Here is a 22774-nt window from a genome sequence, read left to right as displayed (position 1 = left end):
AACTTTGAGATAATCTAAATGCCCCTAAAAGGCTGGTATTTCCTACTTTTAGAAATATTAGTGTGCATGGAAAATCAATATTAGCATGTCATGCCTCTGATATTATACAGTAAAAACCTTATGCTCTCAGAAGATTTGATGGTAAATATGGTGAAAGAGGAAGAAACATTTACAGCTAATTATTACTAGCTAGCATTGTAAGGCTCACTCTCACTCACTTGAACATGAAGCTGAGTAAAGAAGCTGTCAATATAGACATGGTAATGGCAACAGTTTCCCAAAGAATTGTTGGCATTTATTAATGACAAAGTTTATCTACCAAAGCAAGTTTTCAGGGCCATAAAGAACTTGTCTTTCAATGAACACTAAAGACCTTGTCAACACTTCTCAGTGCCAATAAAAACTAAGAATATTCTGAAGAAAATGCCAGAGAATATATATAACAAGAAATAAAAAAAAAAAAAAAAAATTGTATGTAAGGGAGAAAAGCACATAAAAAAAGAAGTTATTGACTTGCAGTTCCACAAATCAAAAATATACATTTTGCAGTTAAATTATTGCTAGCAGCTGCAAAATTAAACCTGAGTCAATTATTCCAAAAACTTTAAAATATTTGAAAGTTATTACCCAAGGTTTACTTTATCATATTTGCCAACCTACGACACTCAAAAATCAGGAGATTTTTCACAATGTTAAAAAGACTTTTTAAATGATAAAAATATAGTTTTAATAATGAATTAACTTTAAATAGTAACTAATTCTTAAATGCAAGCAAAACAAAAATACCTTATACATAAAAAACATTTTCATTACTTGCATCGTTTATGAAAAAAAAAAAAAGACACTTTAATCAGTTTTCGTACAAATGTTATGAACAGTGTCAGATTTTGCTTTCTTTAAGAAAGAAACTTCATAATTTTGTTCACAGCAATTGCCACGTAGGCCTGCTTTCGCTAATAAAAGTTTTTCTAATGTGTCATCACTAGTATTAGATCTAAATTTAGTCCTCGTTTTCTCAACAAAACTGAGAATCCTCTCACACTCTGCATTACTATGGGAAACTGTCAAGATGGCCAACACAATTCTAGACAGTTCACTATATTTTAACATTAAATCAGCACCTTTCAATTTTCCAATTAAACTCTACTGGGTGTCAATCTTAGCTGATTTTATAACTTCATCCAAGTTTTCTAATTGTAAACTGCTGTTATGCAGCTGTTGGAACTGTTTCAATTTTTCCTTCCTCTTAGAACTCCTTTCAAGATAATAATAAATATCAACAATGTTTTCATCCATATTTAGTGGTAAAGAAGCTGCCCCTTTTTCAGCTGCTAAATTTAAGAGGTGACAGGTGCACCTCATAATCTGAAAATCTGAATTTTCCTTTCTTAAGATGCCTGCAACACCAGTCTTCCAAGCCTACCAATGCTGGTGCATTATCGGCACCAAGTGCTAAGCAATTATCCAGAGGGCCTGCATTTTCTTTTGTTTAGTTTTAATAATTAGTTAAAGTTTTAATAATTAGCTGTGCTATATTAAAGCCTGTCAAATGTCCTTCTAAAGTGGGAACATAAAGTAAACTGCACTCAATTTCTGAAGACTCTGGATCAAAAAAAGAAACAACAATTGGATATAGTTTTGAATCTGTGTTATTGCTTCCATCCGTAGAGAGGCAGAATGGAGCTGTTTTAATGCAATCAACAACTGAAGATTTATTTTTCAAACCCATTTCTTTAACAATTGCACCTGTTTTGATTCCTGCACCTTGAGTATTTCTTAGCGATTTGGCTATCGGGAAACATTTTTCTAAATAAAGCTGCAGCGTGATCCGATGCATTCAGTGGCAGGTTGTGCTCCAGTAAAAAGGCAGAGAACAGACATTCTGCATTAATAACTTTTTGGTCCTTTGTTTCCGAAGAAAAATTTAATTTTTCGTTTTTTTAAAAACAACTTATGTTATCCTTGTGTTTTTGTGTACACACATGTTTGAGAACATCCGCCCTTCCACCATGCGAAATCGAAAAATCGCAACGACAGGCGGTACACATCGCAAATTTATTACATTTCCTCGAGGAAATAATGGAAGGAAAGTCAACTGTGTACGATTTTTGAAACGTACACGAGTTTTTCACCTTTCTCGCAGACGTAACAAAAGATGATAATTTCTAAAACTTTCTCTAAGGCACGTGTACTCATACAACTCAGGACAAAATAACTAAAGAACGTCCAAATAACAACTTGCTTTGTCCTCATTGGCTAATATATGCCAGCTGACATGCAGTGGAGCTCGAAGTCCATTGGACAACTGGAGAACGTTTCTGGATATGTATAATGCTCTCACTCACAAAGCAGAAGCTATCTCATTCGCAAGGTTTTGTTTTAGATATAATGTAGAGAAAATTCAATTGCTTTCAGACATCCAAAAGCACTTTTTCTTTATTCATATAACAAAGTATTAAGCCAAGTTGCATAAAAATCGTGAGAAATTTTAAGAATAAAAAAAGTCGGGAGAAATATATTGTAAATCGGGTTGGCGGGAGAGTGGTCGAAAATCGGGAGTCTCCCGCCTAAATCGGGAGAGTTGGCAACTCTGCTTTATGCTGTGTGGAAGACATTTCATCTGCCTTTCCCAGCACAAAAAAGGCCTGCCTTTCAACACAGATACCCCTTTCCAGTAGGTCATATGCAAGGGCTAATTTAAGTAGTGTAGCAGTATCACAGGCCCCACAGCATGTTTTGTTTAACCAATGTTTAGAAATATGTTCCATTACAGTAAATATCAGTTATTTATAGCAGTAATTATTTTTTTTAATTATTAGTATCAAGAAGTTTCCGAAGACCACAACATAACAAAACAAAAATAAATGTTAAAATTACATGAACATGAAACTGAAAATGCTATTTTGAATACCTATTTCTCATTTAAAGATTTACTTCCTTAAAGTATAAAGCTTATAGGAACATTAAATATAGTGATGCAGAAAAACACTAAAAGTAGTGACGCAAAGAAATAAACTTTCCAAAATAAATCTTTGATGATGATATTTTCAATATGTTTTGCTAGAAGTCATCAATGAGCTGGCTTCCTGAAGATTTCACAACTTCTGTAATATAAATGTTGCATCGATATACTCAAACAGAACTGCTTAATGTGCCCCTATTCATTAATTTACTTGAGTATTGCATTTACATATCTGGAATAATTTGTTTAATAAAATTTTATACAGTATGAATAATAAGCATAATGCAGTACACATTGCCAAAAACATACAAAAATAAATATGCTTCAGTAAGTCCAAAATCAAAAATAATAATAATAATAGTCATTCCTGCTACAGGCTAGAGAAAAGCAGACTGAGCTCCAGGCCAGCAGATGGCTTTCTCAGCACTAGATATAGCTACAATCTGCAAGGCTGTGTACCTTGATGTGAAATGCTATTGTCTCTGTCTTTCAAGTCAATATATCAAGGCCTCTCAGTAAACTTTTAAACCTTTTGATCTCTGCAAAACTTTGTTAGAGCTGTGACTTTGTTACAGCTGTGAAGGAAACATCTAAGATATGTACAGGCCATCATCTAGAAGCCGATTTAACTGAGTATTTTCATTATGTCTAATCACGAATATCCACACCAAACTTTGTTGCATTGTAAAATGCTATTGAATCGGGCAACTTTTTGAGACTGTCTTCAGTTTTTACAGTAGAATGTAATGAGCTCAGCTTTTGTTTCTTTTGCCTTGATAGATAGTAAGTGTGATATTATCATGTTCCACTATTGTCGATAAATAAAGATTACTATGCATATTTTTCAAGGATATAGGAATTCCTCTTCTGTTCTTTTTCATTGCGTCAACCAGTTATATATTTTTATTTTAGCATTTCTGCTAATTTAATGCTAGTAAAATAGTTATTCGTGGTAATATCCCCCCCTTTGTTTAGATGTGGCTCGATTAACTTTATGACAACATTTTCAGACAAACTTAATTGAGGATTTGCTGTTTCATCTTTTCCTAGGTAAGGAAATCATTTCAAGAGGTATTTAGTATCAACGTCGACAGATAACCAAAATTTTATTCCAAATTTGTCAGGTTTATTATTTTCATTAGGCATATATTGTGTAAATCTACACCTAACTTTAGATGGGAATAATTGTTCATCAACCATAATATTTTGTCCTGGCCTATTGCACATTTTGCAGTTTTCAATAAATTTATTCCACATGTCTGATGCAAGAGCAAATTTATCAGTCTGCAATCGAGTAGATCTTGTTGTCTTTTCATCGAACCTTAAAAATCATTTTATTTCTTTGAATCTATCTCTTGATATAGTTTCTTTGCAAAATGGTATTCCCCACGCTTCAGACAACAAGGAATATAAATCTATGCCCTTTGCTCCTATTACTCCTCAAACACACAATATAACGACGAAAGCTTCTAACTCAGCCATAGATAACTTCCAGTCTTTATTTCCAAGTTGCCGATGAGCTTCAGATTCTGTACATTTTTTTATATCCAGCAAGATATCATCATCAATAAAAAGCTTGAAAGCACTAGACACTTTGTCCTCAGAAACACAAATCTTTGCAAAAGATGTTGGTCCTGCTGTTTCTTTTAGAATATTATAAGCAGGAACACGGCTGCAGACTGAATTTTTGGAATTTATTTCATTCCATATAGTGTTATTAGGAGCTGTAAAAACAGTTTTGCAAATACCCTGGTCCGTTTTTGCCCATTTATTTCTGCTGGGTTCTTTGTTTACTTTGCTGTCCTCAGATTCATTAATAGTTTGTGTCTGGAATTCATGTTCAGTTTCTACAGAAAAATTATATCAATTTCACTTTCGTCAGACTCATTTTTAAATAGCTCCTGCAACATTTTTTTAAATTTCTTCATCTGTAAGACTTCTTTTCTGCTTATTAGACATATTTTGTAAAAGTTGAAAAATAGAAAAATATCAGACTATCAGAAAACGTTAAGGAATATATTTTAGCATATGATTCTTACAGTGTAAAGGAAAGGTGATAATGAACTTGATGGCAGAATTCATATCTACTCACATACTGATTTGGGATTACCTAGAAAATATCTATCCTAACTGTTATCACCTGAAGTAAGTAAGCTGAACTAACAAACGGGAAAATACATCTGTAAAATAAACTATTTCTGAAAAGAAATGTAAACATGAAAAACCCTGCATCTACCTTCCTTGCAGTATTTTCTTCAAACGATGGATAATTTCAAACAAAGGAACAACTTATGTAGACATTACAAAGTAGTGAGACCACCGAGGTTTTCATCCCTCTGGGAGATAGTATGAATTCAATAGAAAAATGCTTATCAGTGAATGCTTTTCATGGGTTATTTGACAATGCCTCGAGCAGAAATAGGGATAAAAGTAAAGGAGTCAAAATGACCCCCGTCCGCCATTCTAGGAATACATGCCAATATTTCAAAAACTAATAAACATAGAATGCTGAAATTTTTTTTACAAATATTTGTTATCTATTTAGGAAAAGTAAAAAAATTCCAAACGATTTCTTCCAATAAAATAAAAGTAATCAACGGTCAAAAGTGTTCAGGGGTTAAAATTACCCCTACCGCCATTCTGATGTTAAGCAACCATCTCAATTATTCCTTGGCTATAAAGAGTTATATATACAGGGTGTTTCATAGATCATGGGACAAACTTGGAGGTTTGGTGGAGCATACTAAAACATGCATTTTTTTGTATAGGAATGTAGGGTCTAAAGTGACGGTTAAGGCAGGAATGCAAAAAACGACACGAGAGGAACATGTGTTTATGTACAAAATCAACGCAAAGTGCTTCTTTGCAGCAATACAGTATTCACAATAAATGTTCAAAGAAGGGAACACTAACAGTAATAGGAACCACAGCTGTGATTGGCTGCTATAGAGGGTGGCAGTGAGCCGGACAAACCCCGATCCGATACATCAGAAGATCATTCGCAACTCTGATGTTGAGCATGATGGGTGGAGTTTATGCACAGGGAAAAAGCTGATATGCATCTCATGTATGGTGCTGCTAATGGGAACGGCAAAGCAGTGCTACGGTTGTACCAGGAATGGTTTCCGAACAGGCATATCCGAAGCACACAATATTCGAGAGGTTGCATCGGTCTCTGTGTGAAAACGGGTCATTTGAAGCCACGTCAGACAGAGTGGAAGAAGTGCACGATAACCTAGCATTGAAGAATCCACCTTGAGCATTGTGCATGAATCACCTCAGACAAGTACAACAGCTATTGCACGGTGTCTGCAGCCGAGTCATTCCACCATTTGGAGAGTATTGCATGAAAATGGTTTGCACCCACACCATTTGCAGAGAGTCCAAGCCTTGCAAGAGACAAATTACCCTCTTCGAGTTCATTTCTGTCACTGGTTCTTGCAGTAGTGTGTGGTGCAGGCAGATTAACCATCGGATATGCTATTCACGATCAAGGAAACTCTCTCGCAGGACGACATCTTCAATAGCCACAACATACACATGTTGGCAACTCATAATCCACAAGCCACACATCCACATGCATTCCAAACCCGCTTCTCCATGAATGTGTGGGCGGGTAGTGTTAATGACTACCTCATAGGCCCATTACCTGAACATACATATGGCTTATGTTATCATACTTTTCTGCAAGACGTGCTACCAGAATTGCTGCAGGATGTTCCGGCTGTCGTTCGTGAATGTATGTGGTTCTAGCATAATGGTGCACCAGCTCATAACCACGTGCGGGTCCACAATTACTTAGATGGGACATTTCCAGGCCAATGGATTGGCCGTGGTGGATCCGTTCGACGGCTACCTCGTTTGCCAGATTTACCCAGCTTGGATTTTTTATGGGGGCATCTGAAGAGCATTGTATACGAGACTCCCGTTAACTCACTGGAGGACGTCGTTGCATGACTATCCATTGCGGCTGCAAGCATGTGTGAAATACCTGTTGTTTTTCAAAATGTTCGTCAATCCCTTCTACGATGTTACAAAGCATGTATTACTGCTGGTGGTCGAAATTTTGAACATTTATTGTGAATACTGTATTGCTGCAAAGAAGCACTTTGCGTTGATTTTGTACATAAACACATTTTCCTCTCGTGTCCTTGTTTTTGCGTTCCTGCCTTAACCTATCACTTTAGACCCTACATTCCTATAAAAAATGTATGTTTTAGTACACTCCACCCCCTCCAAGTTTGTCCCATGATCTATGAAACACCCTGTATATACAGTAAAGACATAAATTAAAAAATTTAGAACTAATTTTTCACAAAGAACAAAAATTGAAATTCCTAATTAATAAATTTCAAATAATTCTATAAATACAACAGAGAATTTAAAAAACTTTAAAAACCAAAACTCTTAAACAAGCAATACCCCACTTAAAAAAATTTAATGAAATTTAAAGAAACAAGAACATAATAGAAGAGGAATTCAATCAACTTCCTCAGGGGAGAGGAACACTGAAATCAATTGAAATCTCTCTTCTATAAAAATCCTTGCTTTTTTGTATCCAGAATCAGCCAATGAACTATTTTAATATAGTGTAATTATAATAGTTTGCCCAAAAATTCTGGCCTTTCCCTTGGAAGTAAGGAAAAAACAAAGTAAATTCTAATTAGAATCTTGTACCTTAAATAAAGAGAATTCTAATTTATTTAAAGAATTGAAAACGTAAGTGAAATAATAAAATACTTCAGTAAAAATTATAAATCAAAATTTTACTTTTAAACACATAGCATATAATGCAAAGAATTTAAAACATTATTGAAATTATAAAACTTAGGTGAAAAGTCTTAATTACAACTCACAATAAACAATTAAAAACTTCACTTCACTTTGAAACTGTTAGATGTCAGTTGAAACTAGGAATATCGTTATAGTAGTGACATACAGGTTTGCCATTTTGGCTTTATTGGCGATACTAAAAAACCTTAGCAAGAAAGTAATCGCTCAAAAGGCTACAATTTGGAACAAAAGATGGAATTTTGAAACCAAAAGAAAACTTTTAAATACTTCGATGAATTTTTTTTTTAAATTTTGACAAAGAAAAAGATTACTTTTTAATTGAATGAAATTAAAGTAAATTAATGTATTTAAAAAAATGGAAATACATATTATTCAGTGAAAAACTTTAATTCAATTTTAAAATTAATTATTCTTAAAAAATTTTATTTTTAATTGAATGAAATTAAAGTAAATTAATGTATTAAAAAATGGAAATACATATTATTCAGTGAAAAACTTTAATTTTAAAATCAATTATTCTTTAAAAATAGTACACTCAAAAAAGGCATCTAAAAAATGGTCAAACAGTTTTTAATAACTGTATTGTAGATATGATTAATAAAAATCCATAAAGTTGAATTTTAGATTTTTTAATATTGCTATTTAAAATTACAGAAAAAGGCAGAAAAAGAAGTAAAGGATCTATTGTTAGAAAAGTAAAAGGTCATCACATCATGGGCTTATCATGACGACTTTAAATATATATGGCCCTTTTTTAGTAACAAAACAGTAATAAAGAGGGAAAAAAAACAAATAAAAAATAAAGTGTATTATAGGGTGTAGACAATTCCAGATTTTTTAGCAAGACTATTAATGAATTTTAAAGGAACATCATCTTTAAAAATTTTGATGAGAATTAGAATTTCTTCTTTTTGTGTTTCTATTTTTAGTGTAAACTTTTTTAATTATGCTAATTTGGTTAATAATAGTATTTGCAATAACTTTTTTAGATATGTTGGAATTCCAATTTATTACTAGAAAAAATAAAATCTTTTCTTTTATCAAATAATTTAATTTCTGTTAAATTATGAATGCTTAGATAAAGATACACTATTTCTCTTTGGTTTTTATTGGTCTAAGGCAGTGTTTCTTCAGGGCTAAAGGGCTGGCTCATCAGCTCCTCGCCGCTGAAACCGGAAGAAGAGAGTGATGACGTAGATGGGTTTCGCTTGCTGCTTTGAGAGTGCCTTATACCACCTTCGGTTTCATGAGTATTTGCTTGAAAATCAAAAGTTTTTGAACAACTGTTTGGTAAATAATATGAGGAAGAGATTTTATCTAATGAAATTACAATGTGTATGGATATATAGCTGACCTAGTAATGTAGCTATGGTCGATTTAATTAAACTATAGTACGCGTAAAATATAAGCCTTAAACTAATATTTAAAGTCCAATATACATTAAATATGGTTAATTTTTTTCTACAATATTTTTTGAAATGTATGTAAATAGAGTAACATATCGATAAAAAACATTGACAAATTTCTATATTTACGAATAATTCTTTTTGAGTTAAAATATGACAAGTTGGGTTATAGAAATATCAAATAAAATTATGCAAACGTATTTTCAGAATACGTCCTTACAAACTCATCTGTTTAAAAGCTAATGAATGCTAACAACAAATTTCATAATATATTAAATCCAAACAAATTTCACTTCATTTAATTTTGTCTTTCAACTAGCACTGGAAATGAGATAATTAGGTTTTTGTAAGTCTTGACAATGACTATTATGAAAGCATTATTATTGATCATCAGGATTACTATGCAGTGTCCATTACTCAGAAATTAATAAAAATATTTTAAATTGACATTTATATACTTTCTTATGAATAGTGTAGTCTTATATTTTAAAAGCATGTATTCTAATGCTAATTTATCTCTATGCAGAATTTCATGACTTGTTTTGTATAGTTTCATAAATAACCAAAAACGCATAAAATAAATCACATAACACATTATGAATAATAAACCAAATAATAAAATCTTATATTTAATACAATAAAATGAATTAGTTTACATGATTTATTTCCATTTACCTATTTTATGGTTAACTTTTCTTGCCGACACAAGGGATGCATTCCAATTTAAGTGTCAAACTCTTATGACTGTTCATAATCAGCAAAATAAACGAATCGTGTTCTTATTGAGGGACGAAAGACGTTTTTTAAGTTTAGAAATATGATTTTCAATTGCTCACATACATTTTGAAGAATTTTCTTCAACCTTCGGGGAGGCTTTTCAAGGAAAATTGCTGATATCTACCAATCATTTTACGCATAATCATTTAATTACAATGCTTTCTGAAGTGCCATTTGGAAACAATTTAATTCGCTTTTGTTTCACTAATGCAGTTATTTGTATTTCGATGGTTAAAACATAAATTTTCATTTTCCATAATTTTCCATTTTCTCGATTAATTTTTAGGCCCGAAAGGGATGTTATTCTCGAATGGGATATTAGTCTCGATACGGCGTTTTGAGTTGAATAACTGTAAACGACGTATGCGTTTCAAATTGTTGCCACCAAACATTATCACACTGTATTATATTTAAAGAAATTACATAATGAAGAATCTGCATGAATGTATACATGTTTCTCGAACTGTAAAAAAACAACTGTACAGAGCCACCAAATTTTGAATAACATAATCCTCCACCTGAACATGGCCACCTGGAAGCTCGAATTTTGAATATCGTATTTGTTTTATTATCTATTTCATATTTTGTAAAATGTTTAATGAATTTTTAAATAACAAGCTCAACGATCACAAAGCAAGCAGTGGCAACACTGTACGGAAAAAACCATTTTTATCTCCAGCGCTCGAGACTGTCTGTCGGAAATTTTAAGAAAAATATTTTTAAATATTTTGAGATTTTGCTGTTGAATCGAATTTTATGTGTAGGAGGCGCCGAGAAAGGGATGTTTGATAAATAAAGTAAACATCAAAACGTTAATAATAAAAAGGCCAAAACAATTTGTAAAGCCAACTCAGTAAGAAAACTGAACATTGATATGATGAACTGATTAAATACTGGACCACCACCTTTGCACTTAAACCATAAAATTCAATTCAACAGAAATATCGCAAAAGGATTTTAAAAATGAGTATCTCTTTAGAATTTCCGATTCAGATTATCGCGCGCTGGAGATAATTTTTTTGGGGGGGATACAGTGCTGCCACTGCTCGCATGGAAATCGTTGAGTTTGTTAATAAAAAATTCATTAAAGTGTTACAAAATATGAAATCGATAATAAACAAATTCCAAATTAGGGCTTACAGATGCCCATATTCGGTGGAGGATTACGTTATTCAAAATGTGATGTCTCTAGGTACTGTCATTTTATCACAATGTGAGAAACATACATACATTTATGCAAATTCTTCATTATTTAATTTATTTAAATATAATGCAGGGCTCTACAATTTGCTGGCAATAATTTCAAAAGTGATACCGCGTTTATAGTGATTCAACGCAGAATGCCAAAACGAAATTAATAGCCCTTTGGGCTTAAAATAATAATAATAATAATAATAAAAACAGAAAAACGTATGCTTGCTATGCTGCCATTCTTTCGTCTACTGAAGGTTTCTGCACGGAAATTGTTGAAATATCACGTTTGTTTGTTTCGTATTATGGTACGCATTACCGCAGGTAGCAACGGCACAGGGCTCCATTTTTTTGAATGATTTCCCGTTACAAACACTAATTCATTTTAAAAATATCCTCAGCTATAATTTTCAATTCAAAGAAACCTCTTTCAAAGAAATAAGAAGTAAAGATTTAAGCTTTCGCACTGTGAAGCTCTGGTCAGTAGACGAGGCGACGAACCCAGTGACGTCACACTGCTTCCCAACTGGGTTCGTGTCGGCATCGTTTCCCCTCAAACGGATGACCTAGCCCTTCTTTTTCTTTAGCCCTGGTGTTTCTTAACCTTTTTAGCAAGTCGCACCCCACTGAATCTGAAAATATATCTCCCGCACCCCATTGAAAATTGTGTTTTAATTTTTTTAGTCTAGAAAAATACATTTTTTGCGAAACTTATTCTTTATAGAAAAACATTGTATATTTTATATAAATACAAAACAATATTATTTTTATTAATGACTAGTCTGTTGTTGTTTTTTCATTATTATACTGGCGAAGCGAGGTTCTTTTTTGAAAGACATACGCGTAAGTCACCACTTGCATTTAAGCGATTTCTGGCTTTAGATTTTATATGCAAAAGTGATGAAAATCCCATTTCGCACAAGCAGGTGGTAGCAAAGGGTAAGAGTAACTGCAGTGCTCCGTTCACCAATTCTGGATAAGGTTGTAACTGTGAACACCAGAATTGTTGCAATTCTAATTGTTCGAATTCCATTTGAACATGTCCACTTGCTCGCATTTCAATAAGTTGATCTTTTTTCAGATCACTATCATCCATCAAATTTAAGTCAAATAGAAATGGATCCAGTTTCCATCTCTGAGTTTTGGTAATATTTCCGGTAGAAAAATATCCATTGAATGATTCTCTCAATCGTCTCAAATGTATTGCAATGTCGGGTATAATTGTATTCTTTTCATTTTTTGCAATAACAGAATCAAGCAAGGGAAAGTTTGCAAAATTCCCCTTTTCTACTCGACGTATCCAAATTTCTAATTTTGCGATAAATGAAGATAATTTTTCACTAGATATTATTATATTTACACCAAATCCTTGCATTGATAGATTCAATTCATTTAAATGGCTAAATATGTCTGTTACGCAGGCCAGCCTCAGCATTGCATCATAACTCTCAAAATCTTTTACTAAATAACAATTTTGACTAGTCAGTAATTGAATAATTTCCTCATCCAATTCAAAAACTCTGTTAAGCATGTGACCCTTAGATAACCATCGTATTTCGGTGTTATATAGGAACACGGTATGATCAGCACCGATTTCTTCGCAAAATGCACGGAAAATGCGATGATTAAGTGCTCGCCGTCGGATGTATTTTACTATATTTACTGCTGTAGTTAGATGTTGTTTTAAACTTTCTGGCAATGCTTTCAACGCAAGTGCATGACGAATCAACATGTAATGCATCATTATAACTTTCGGTAATTCTCTTTTCATGTGTGAAAAAAATCCTGAATTTTTGCCTAACATTGCTGGGGCTCCATCAGTGCATATTGAGCCAATCACATTCATTGGTAATTGATATTTGGTAAAAAAATCTTTGATGCGATTGAAAATATCAATTCCTCTTGTATTCACCTCCAGTGGTTCACAAAATAGAAATTCTTCTATCACCTCTTTTTCCTTCACATACCTGACAAATATCAAAAGTTGGCTACAATTATCAACATCAGTTGACTCATCCAGTTGCATGCTTATTTTTAGTGGACTGATTTTTATATCTTCAATTACTTGCATTAAAATATCTTCACTGAGATCTTGTATTTGCGATCGTATAATATCATTCGATAATGGAATTTGTTGGAGTTTTTTATGTGCTTCCGAATCTAAAACTGTTTTAGCAATAATTAAAGCAGAAGGTTTAATCAACTCGTCAGCGATCGTGTGAGGTGTCTTTTTTTTTTTTTTTTTACATAAATATGCCACTTGATATGACGTTTCTAATAAAGGTTTTTGAATTGCTGGTCTGCACAATTTTAGGATAGTTCCACTGGTATCAAACCGAACCTTCTTTGACTTCAAGCTGTTAATGCTATGCGCTTTTTCGCCACCATGCACATTGTTGAAATGCTCTAATAACTTTGATGGTTTGAGATTGCTGTTTGAAAATATCTTGGAACACAAGATTCATTGCAGTCGTTGCATGCCGTCTTTTTCGGTTGCGCAGGTAAATCCATAACCGGCATACTTAGCGTTCCATTGTTGTTTTTTTGACATAGTGGGCTTCACTATAATTGATTTAATTATTTAGAAATAATGTAATATAATAGATATAATGTTCTTACATTTGTAATATCACTGAATTCTATTCGGCTTGAACGGGCAATTAAAAATCTATTAGTCTCAAGAGGTTTCTGAACAAGTCAGAATACACAATACACATGTCGCAGACACAATAGTTGACTCTACCTAACACAGTCGCAGTAGATGCAGATACAAATCTGTGAATCCGTAGATTTCATTGGAGTAGCACATGTTGAACTCAGCTCATGCGCAAGCTGGGATAACGTTCTCCTCTTGTATCGTTGCTTCGTGGCTATCAAGGTTTCTTGAAGGTCACGCTTGTATTCCCACAAAGTTTTTTTTTTTTTCTTTTCGCCGTCACCTAGCTGCCTGTTCGCGTTCATTTGTAGTGTTCTATGCCTTTTCGTAGTGTAGTGTATACGCCCATCGGCACCAGCTCTTTCCTGTGTCTTTTGCCGATAAGTGAGCTAAGTGCTACCAATTTTTATGAGCTTCAGTATTGGGGACACTACTGCAGATTTCAAATCTTTTATTATAAGAAATTTAATGAATGATATTTAATAATTTTTATGTTTAGGTAGGGGCTTCTCCCGCACCCCCAAAAATACATTCCCGCACCCCTTGGTCTAAGGTGTGTCTGAATGTGATAAAAATTTAAAGTATTTATGACAAATTTTAACCCTTAGGGTACATTTTATTAATGAAAGAATTAATTATTTTTATGATCAAATTTATATCAATGCATTGGCCTGTCTACTTAGATACTTTTTTTAACTGAAGTAAATGATACATTTACTTAAGTGGACTCATTTTACTTTGATAACACTCATGAAGAAGACATTGACAAAACTGAATTGAAGAATCACCATCTTTATTTTTACACATATCATATAATCTCTTTGGCAGACAAAGTATTTTTCTATCATCGTTGAACATAATGAATTTTTATGTAGGCTGATATTAAAAGTATCATGTAAGCAGGAAAGCATAAGCAGCGTGGAGATGTTTGCATGGCAGAAGTCAGGAAAAAAGGAATGTAGTTCCTTGCAAAGCCGTATTTATACTGCATAGGTACATATGTGAATCTAAGCCACGATTGGTTAATTTTACTTTTAGTTACCTTTTTCAAGTATTGTTATGTAATTTGGAATGGTTTGGTTTATTAGATTACGGCAAAGCACTCGAGGGCTATCTGCCTTAAGGGAGAGATGCCTTCGTGGAGGACTTTTTAAGGGAAACTGGCTTGTATACACGTTACACATGGGGAAAACCATGAAAACGCCCATGCAGCCAGCCCGTTCGCGGGATTCGAACCTCGTAATTTGGAATGATCTCAAATTTGGGAGAAAGGATTTATTTACGGGGAGCGCACCAAATCTAAACAGTTAATTTTGAGTTTGCCAATTATTTTTTAAAGCAGTCATTGTATTTTATTATATCTTACACATATATATATTAGTTGCAAGTAAAATAATTAAATATTTTAACTGGATATTTCCATCAGAAAAACAATGCATAAATTTGTAGTGACATGCACTCACAGGGTGCAATCAAAAATTTAGACACATACATCCACTTGAAATTAATAGTGATTGTTATTGTCTCTAACGACATAGACACACACTTATCTTTCAACAACTAAAACATTATGTGAAAACATTAATTTAAATAACATTAATAACATTTTTGGTAGGTTGCACTTTGATTTCTTAGACCAGGGAATGATGGGTGGAACACATATTTATTCTTTGAATGTAATTTTATAGGTTGACATGGTTAATATACATAATATACAAGAAAGCAGTTCTAAAAATACCTTTTTAAAATATAAAAATTAATGATGGTATTCTTACACAAAATAAACCACTAACAAATTCTTTGGTTTACCATTCGTTGGTATGAAATTTCCTTATAATAATGTAATTTAAAATGTTAATGTGATATTTAACAGTGCATTTCTTAGGATCATTGCTCCATAAATAGGAGAGTATGATAATATTGCTACTTGTAAATAATCATCAAGATGTTTATCTCTAAGTTGACATTTGTATATTGATTCCATGATATTCACTGTTGAAAACAATATATGACATCTTTTCCTTTTTAGCATATACACAGGTCAAAATGAGAAATTGGTCAAGACCATACCTTCAAAATTGGGATAATCCCAATCACACCAGAACAACTGTTAAGCCTATTTAAAATAGCAAACTTATACACACAAAAAGGTTTAAATAAAGTTTTATTGAAAACTTAAATAAATTTTTTAATCATGCACAGCAGCAGGCATATGTAAAAGTACTGGTGGGTGCAATGGTATCTACTAGCATAGCTTTGGGGGCCCGTCTTGAATTAGCATTTTAAAAAATAAATTAGAAACACAAAACATGGAAGAGTTCAATTTTGCTCGGTTCAGTATAAAAAAATAGTATATTTAAAATAATTCTTTAAAGTGCAATTTTTTAAAAATAATTCCTTCTTTTAGTTTTCTTTAAAGTGCCTTTTTAAATATTCATAAAAGCAAGAGAGTAGCTGCTTCAAAGATTGACTAAATGACCCAGAAATCTGGAAATGGCAAATTACTTAATATTTGAAGATTTTATAAAAGGTTTAAGGCATGGCATTAAAACAGTAATTTCAGCCTTATTTGAAAAAAAGTTTGACTACAAAATATTTCTACCATTTAAATTTTAAAAAATTCAGACTTCTTAAGAAAAGTTACCATTAATGTTTAATGCATTTTGCCTCAACAGACATTCAAAGAAGAGTAAAATTATTAGTTCTCAAAGTTCACATAAGCAGATTTTTCTGTGTGAAGGACCTCTAAATCAAAGAAGCATTTTCTACCTAAAGAAATTAAAACATGAATATAATATTACCTCTATAAAATTCTGTAGTGAATTTTACCCCAGGTAAAAGCTCATTAACTTTATGTTTAATTCCTTCTGTTCCTAAATTAGCATCACTATTCCACACCTGTATTATGTCATCCTTCTCTCGGACAGTTACACTTACACCACAGACATCATCACCTATAAAATAATATAAGTCCTGAAATGGTAATTTTATATCAGACCATATGCATTTCAGTAATGCTGCTATAGAAAAATTAATAATATTAAAGGCAACTCCATAGGTGATGCTACTACTACATGCATAATTCACATTTCAACTCGGTACATACAATTCCATTGCTAGAATACATACTATATAGCAATACTTAACACATTCTATTTAATAACGATGAATGTAAACTGTTTTGTTTTCATAATAAAACATGAAAAAATAAAGCTAAGAGATGTCATTGTTAGCAACATCTCCAAACATCTAAAGTTCAATTTATTAAAAAAAATGAAAATGATATAAAAATGAAGAAGTTATTGCCCTTAAATGTTACACATTTATTTTCCAACATAGTTGCCAATGTTTTTTTTTTAATCAATTTGCACACATCTTCATCATCAACTTCTGTATCAGATAGAAAATTATTGACTTTTCATCATCAAATAATTTTGAGAACAACCAAATTTTACATTCCCAAACTTGAACTAAACAGACGATTCTCTTTGATTATCATCATGTGTTGTTGAAATACATTGTCATAATCACTGCTCAATAAAGTCACTCAGATCACCTTTACTACAGCTTCTAGCATATAAAAGCTACTGACAGATATTGCTCATATATATGAAACAATTACCATAGAGTTTTATTATACATCTATGAATTTTGATAGGTGAGTAAACTTTTAGCATCAAAAACTCTATTATGTCTGCTATTTTATGTATATTGAAGATATTATTCACAACTAATGAATTCAAACAGACAAGCAGTGAAATGAAATTAAGTTCTTTTGCACATGGGACTTGCTAGCGCCAAAAGCAAAGTGCTTTTCTATACCAACTACAAATAATGCAATTTTTGCGGCTTGAACTTATGCAGAAAATTTAAATAATGATTAATATTGTTTTATTTGTTTTTTGTTTTTTTGAAATGTCAACAAAAAGATTATTCAATTTTGTTGTTCTAAGATTTTTTTATGTTTTTGCTAAGAACTTTAAAACATTATTTTCGAATAAAAAGTGTGGCTTAAAATTATTTAAAGAAACAGAGTTCTAATTATAAAGATCACTTTGGAGTCAGGAGCCTATAACTGGTGAATTGGAATTTTGATTTTACAGCGACTATGTCTGAAGACGATAAAACTGTTGAATATACTGCACACGAACAGTGTAAGGTAAGTGTTAAAATTTCTCCATTTTGGTTGGATCGTCCAGATGTCCGGTTTTTTCAAGTTGAGGCTCAGTTCAAGATAAATGGAATTGTTTCAGAAGAAACCAAATTTAACTACTTAAAGTTAGAACCCAAATTTGTTAAGAACATCTGGGATATCATAACAATTCCATATAATATAATAAAATATTCAGAATAAATAGCATAATGAAATATTCAGAATCTGCAACAAGGCTTCTGGATTTATTTAAGGAAAGTGAAAGTACTTGAATTAAAAAACTTACTACAGGAATCGATTTAGGCAACTTGAGACCCAGTGAATTATTACAAAAACTAACATCTGTTGCAACATCGGATGTGTCCGAAAAGTTTAAAAACGTTATAGTTGGAGAAATTGCCAGATTCTATGCATACTACTTGATAGTAACGAAGAATTATCCAAGTTGGTGATCATGCCTGATAAAATTTCAGATAAGACACCTTCTAATCAGATTTGTGGTGTATCACAACAGCTGGTAATTGCTCAAATACAGAACTGTGATAAATTCAATCCCTTAAACAGACAATTGCCGAAATGACTGTTCATCATATATCGAGACCATAATTTAGGAACAACTCTCAGTCCCACAGACGATCTTGCAGTACTTCTAGGAAAAGATTTAATCCTAAAGGAAAATATTGTTTTTATCATTTCCGTTTTGGAACAAATTTCATCAGGATAAATGTACTCGGCAGTGCAGTTGGTCAACTGATAGGCCATCCAATCAGGGAAACAACAACGTGTAGTAGAGGAGGCGGCAAGGTCTACTGCCGATTATGTTCCAGATTGTTGCCAGTTTTGCTTATTTATCACAAATAAAAACAATATCTGTAATAACTAGACAAACAAATTTGTGATAAATATGAAAAGTGCATTTCTTACTGGATAGTGATGCAGATGTTAACATTTTACACGTATCAACACAAGACAAACAATCTGTGGATTTCAAATTGTATGCAGCAAATGGTACCAAAATCGAAACATATGGTACAAAAATATTAACACTTGATTTGGGACTTAGGCGTGAATTCTAATTTCCGTTTATAGTAGCCAAAATTAAAAGGTATTTTAGGAGCTGATTTCCTTAACATATTTAAATTAATCATTGATCTACATGGCAAGAAACTGATTGATGGAATAACTCAACTAAAGAACTGGTGAAGTTGCTTCCATCGGTGAAAATAGTGGTATGGGTACAGTAAACCATTTGACAAAATTTCATAATCTTCTAAAACAAAACTCATAATTATGCAAACCAAATTTTTTCTCATCAGCTTTAAAACATAATGTTCAATGACATATGGTCAGCCTATACATTCTAAAGCAAGACAGTTGGATCCTCAAAATCTTGCAGTAGTTAAGCAAGAATTCCACTTCATGCTGGATAATAACATTGTAAGAGCCTCAAGTTTTCAATGGAGCAAGTCCTCTTCGTGTGGTGCTAAAAAAAAGGTGGTACTCTTCGCCCATGTGGAGATTATAGACAGCTAAACAATAGAACAGTTCCTAATAGATATCCTATTCTTAGGATAGAGGACTTCCATCATATTTTAAATGGTACAAATATTTACTCCAAAATGGATTTATTTAAAGTTTACTATAAAATGCCCATTGCCAAAGAAGACATGTAAAACTGCTATTATTACTCCTTCTGGATTACACGAATTTAATGTCATGAGCTTTGGTTTGAGAAATGCACCAGCAACATTTCAAAGATTTATAAATATAGTTCTTTCTGGTCTAAATTTCACTTTTCCCTACTTAGATGACATTCTGATAGCATCTGCTAGTGAGGAATAACACAGAATCCATTTGAAGCTAGTGTTTGAAAGATTAAATTATTATGGACCTCGCATTAATGTTTCCAAATCCATCTTTGGCACACAAGAATTAGAACTCTTGAGTTATTTAATTACTCCTCAAGGATCACAACCTTTACCTGACAAAGTCCAAACTATTGTTAATTACAAACTTCCAACAACCATTCATGAACTTAGAACATTCTCAGGCCTTATTAATTTGTATTGGCGATATTTAAAAAATACATAAAAAAAACCAATCTCTCCTACATGACTACCTTCAAAGAACGCGGAAAAAAGATAAATGGAAAATTCAGTGGACAGATGAAGCTAAGGAACAATTTCAGTTATGCAAAGATGACTTAGTCAATACAACACTCTTATTTCCAAATCATGAACTACCTCTGTCATTATATAAAGACGCTTTAGACTCCACGATTGGAGCAGTACTTCAACAATTTGAAGATAAGGGATGGAAACCTATTGCATTTTATTCCAAAAATCTAAATGAAGCATAAAAGCATTACAGTACTTACGATAGAAAGTTACTAGGAATTTACTTCTCCATCAAACATTTCAAATTTTTACTGGATGGAAGAACATTTAAAATATTCACAGATCATAAGCCCATAATCTTTGCATTTAAACAAAAGCCGGGAAAAGCACTCGTCAACTTAGACATTTACAATACATCTCTCAATTTTCAACTGATATACACCACACAGAAGATCGAGACAACATCGTTGCAGATACCTTATCTAGAATTGAAGAAATTTCTTTGATCAACTATGATAAAACTTCAGATGAACAAATTATGGATAAAGAATGCCATCTGCCAAAGGATGGATACTTTTGCACATATTTTGAGGAAAACTGCCTTGGATTCATATTACACATGGGTAAAACCACAAAAGTGCCAATGCAGTCAGTCCACTCACTAAAATCTATATCCGGAGAAGAAATGCAAGTCATAAAATGTGTGATTATTGCGAATTTTGCCCAAATTCGAAAAGAATCCCCATAAAATTTTAAGTAGCATAACATAAAGCTCTTAAAGTTGAAAAAATTAATATTAAAATCTAGAAATTTAAACAAAGAAAAAAAAAAGTAGAACAATTTAAGAATATTTATAATTTAACTTTTGGTTTTTCAAAAATTTTCACTGTAAATGTCCATTAGAGTTGCAGACAAATCATCTTGATTTATTAAAAAAGAGTAAAAAAGCTTAAAATGTCCTCTTTTTGAAACAGAGCAAATTATAATTACCTTCATTAACACAGTCAGCAAATTGCTCTCCAATGGCAGCTAACAAAAGTTCCTTCCAGACACAAGGCTGCAAGTAAATAAAATAGATGACAGGAATTCAAATTTGACAAAATGTTTTCAAAAAGCCAGCACTTGAAAAAATGTAATTGGTGCTTGTATGCTTATACAGAAAGAAATAAAAATATTAATGCATAAAATACTGATTCAGTAGATACGTGATTACTTTTTCCTTTATACTTAAGTCTTAGCACAGGAAAGGTGAAAAAAACTACACCATTAACAAATCTGTCTAGATTTTACAGTGCAACATATTTATTCAATTTTCTGATTCATTGTGTATAACGCACAAGAATTAATGCATTGACATTTTCCCAGCCAAAATATTTAAAAAATCAATATGAAATTGATTTTATGCTATTCTGCATCCAAATAACAGGTTTAATCTATTTACATAACTAATTATTTCAAAAACATGTCTTTAAGATTTCAACTGTTGTAAAAATGCAGCATTAGCATAATTCCTTACAAACAATCGTGCTTTGCTTGTGAAATATTTCACATGCACAGAAACTTTGCACTTATATGTGGTTATTGTGTGACTGCTGCAATGCAAACATTTTTCCTTCATTTTCAAATTTTCCACAACCATATGATCTAACACATCAGTTCTAGTCACTTACTGAGTTTGTATGTCAGAGGATGATCCTGATCTACAGATGGAGGACAAAATAATAGGAATACCAGTGAAATAAAGTAAAATCTTTATTAATAGGGGGTTGGACCACCCTTTGACTGAAGAACAGATTTAATGCGATGTGGGGCAGATGCATAAAGTCATGGACAATATTTAAAGGAATATTAAGCCATTCCTCCTGCAGAGCTGTCTCTAATTCTGAAAATCTGAATGGGAACGAAGTTTGGATTCCAAATGTGCCCATAAAGCTTCAATAATATTCAAGTCCGGAGACTGAGGGGGCCAAGCGAGATGTTCAATTGCATTGTCATGCTCTTCGAACCATTCTTGAATACACCTAGTAGTGTGGATAGGCACGTTGTCGTTTTGAAAAAGCAGTCGCTATCCAGGGAATACAGTATGGACAAAAGGACAGACATGATCCCCTGGAATGCTTAGATAGTGATTGGATGTGATCCATGCAGAATAACAAGTGGCTCAAGACCGTGCCAAGATATCGCAATCTATACCATAATGGCGCCACCCCCATGCTTTAAAGTCAGCGAGAGGCAGTCAGGATGAAACACTTCTTTGGGCGTTCTTCAGGCATAAAAGTGTCCAATCATCTGAAATGGGGGGAATGACAATTCATCTGAAGCTAAGAAACAATTTTACAACAGAGCTTTAAAGTCGCTTGAAAGCATTAGCTGCTGTCACCAAGGGTTTACGCATTACCACTCTGCTATAAATGTTCGCAGCATGAAATTCCCTTTTGACAGTTTTTGTTGAAATGGGGTCCTGGAGATGACTGTTTATTTTGGATGTTATCTCGGATAAAATTGCTTCTGCTTTCAGACTACTATGTACTTCAAGACCCGTCTATCCCTATCAGCCAGCTTTGACTTTCGGCCACTGTTGTGCTTTGAAGACGCCGTCTTACCCTCTTTCGTGTATGCTGTAATAACGGTTGATGCCATACTCCTTGCACACCCCACAAGGTTTGATGTTTCCATAACCGATGCTTCACTTAAACGCACTCCAAGTATTATTCCTCT

At 32.8% G+C, this 22774-nt stretch overlaps 1 protein-coding gene across 1 annotated transcript in view; it reads right to left on the bottom strand.

Annotated features, from left to right (window-relative positions):
* LOC118193926 (eukaryotic translation initiation factor 4E type 3-like) overlaps positions 1 to 22774 on the bottom strand; it is a 77258-nt gene that overhangs the window by 11260 nt on the left and 43224 nt on the right. The window contains exons 4-5 of the mRNA XM_035365087.2: positions 21047 to 21113; positions 16588 to 16740 (exon numbers count right to left, since the gene is read on the bottom strand). Of these exons, the coding sequence (XP_035220978.1) occupies positions 16588 to 16740; positions 21047 to 21113 (220 nt within the window). The remainder of the gene's footprint in view (positions 1 to 16587; positions 16741 to 21046; positions 21114 to 22774) is intronic.

This window comes from Stegodyphus dumicola, chromosome X1, assembly GCF_044657685.1.
Source record: "Stegodyphus dumicola isolate Sdum_Otavi_A_Nest chromosome X1, ASM4465768v1".
Classification (NCBI taxonomy): Eukaryota; Metazoa; Arthropoda; class Arachnida; order Araneae; family Eresidae; genus Stegodyphus; species Stegodyphus dumicola.
The sequence above is the reverse complement of the archived record's forward strand: the minus strand, read 5'-3'. Positions and strand labels throughout refer to the sequence as shown.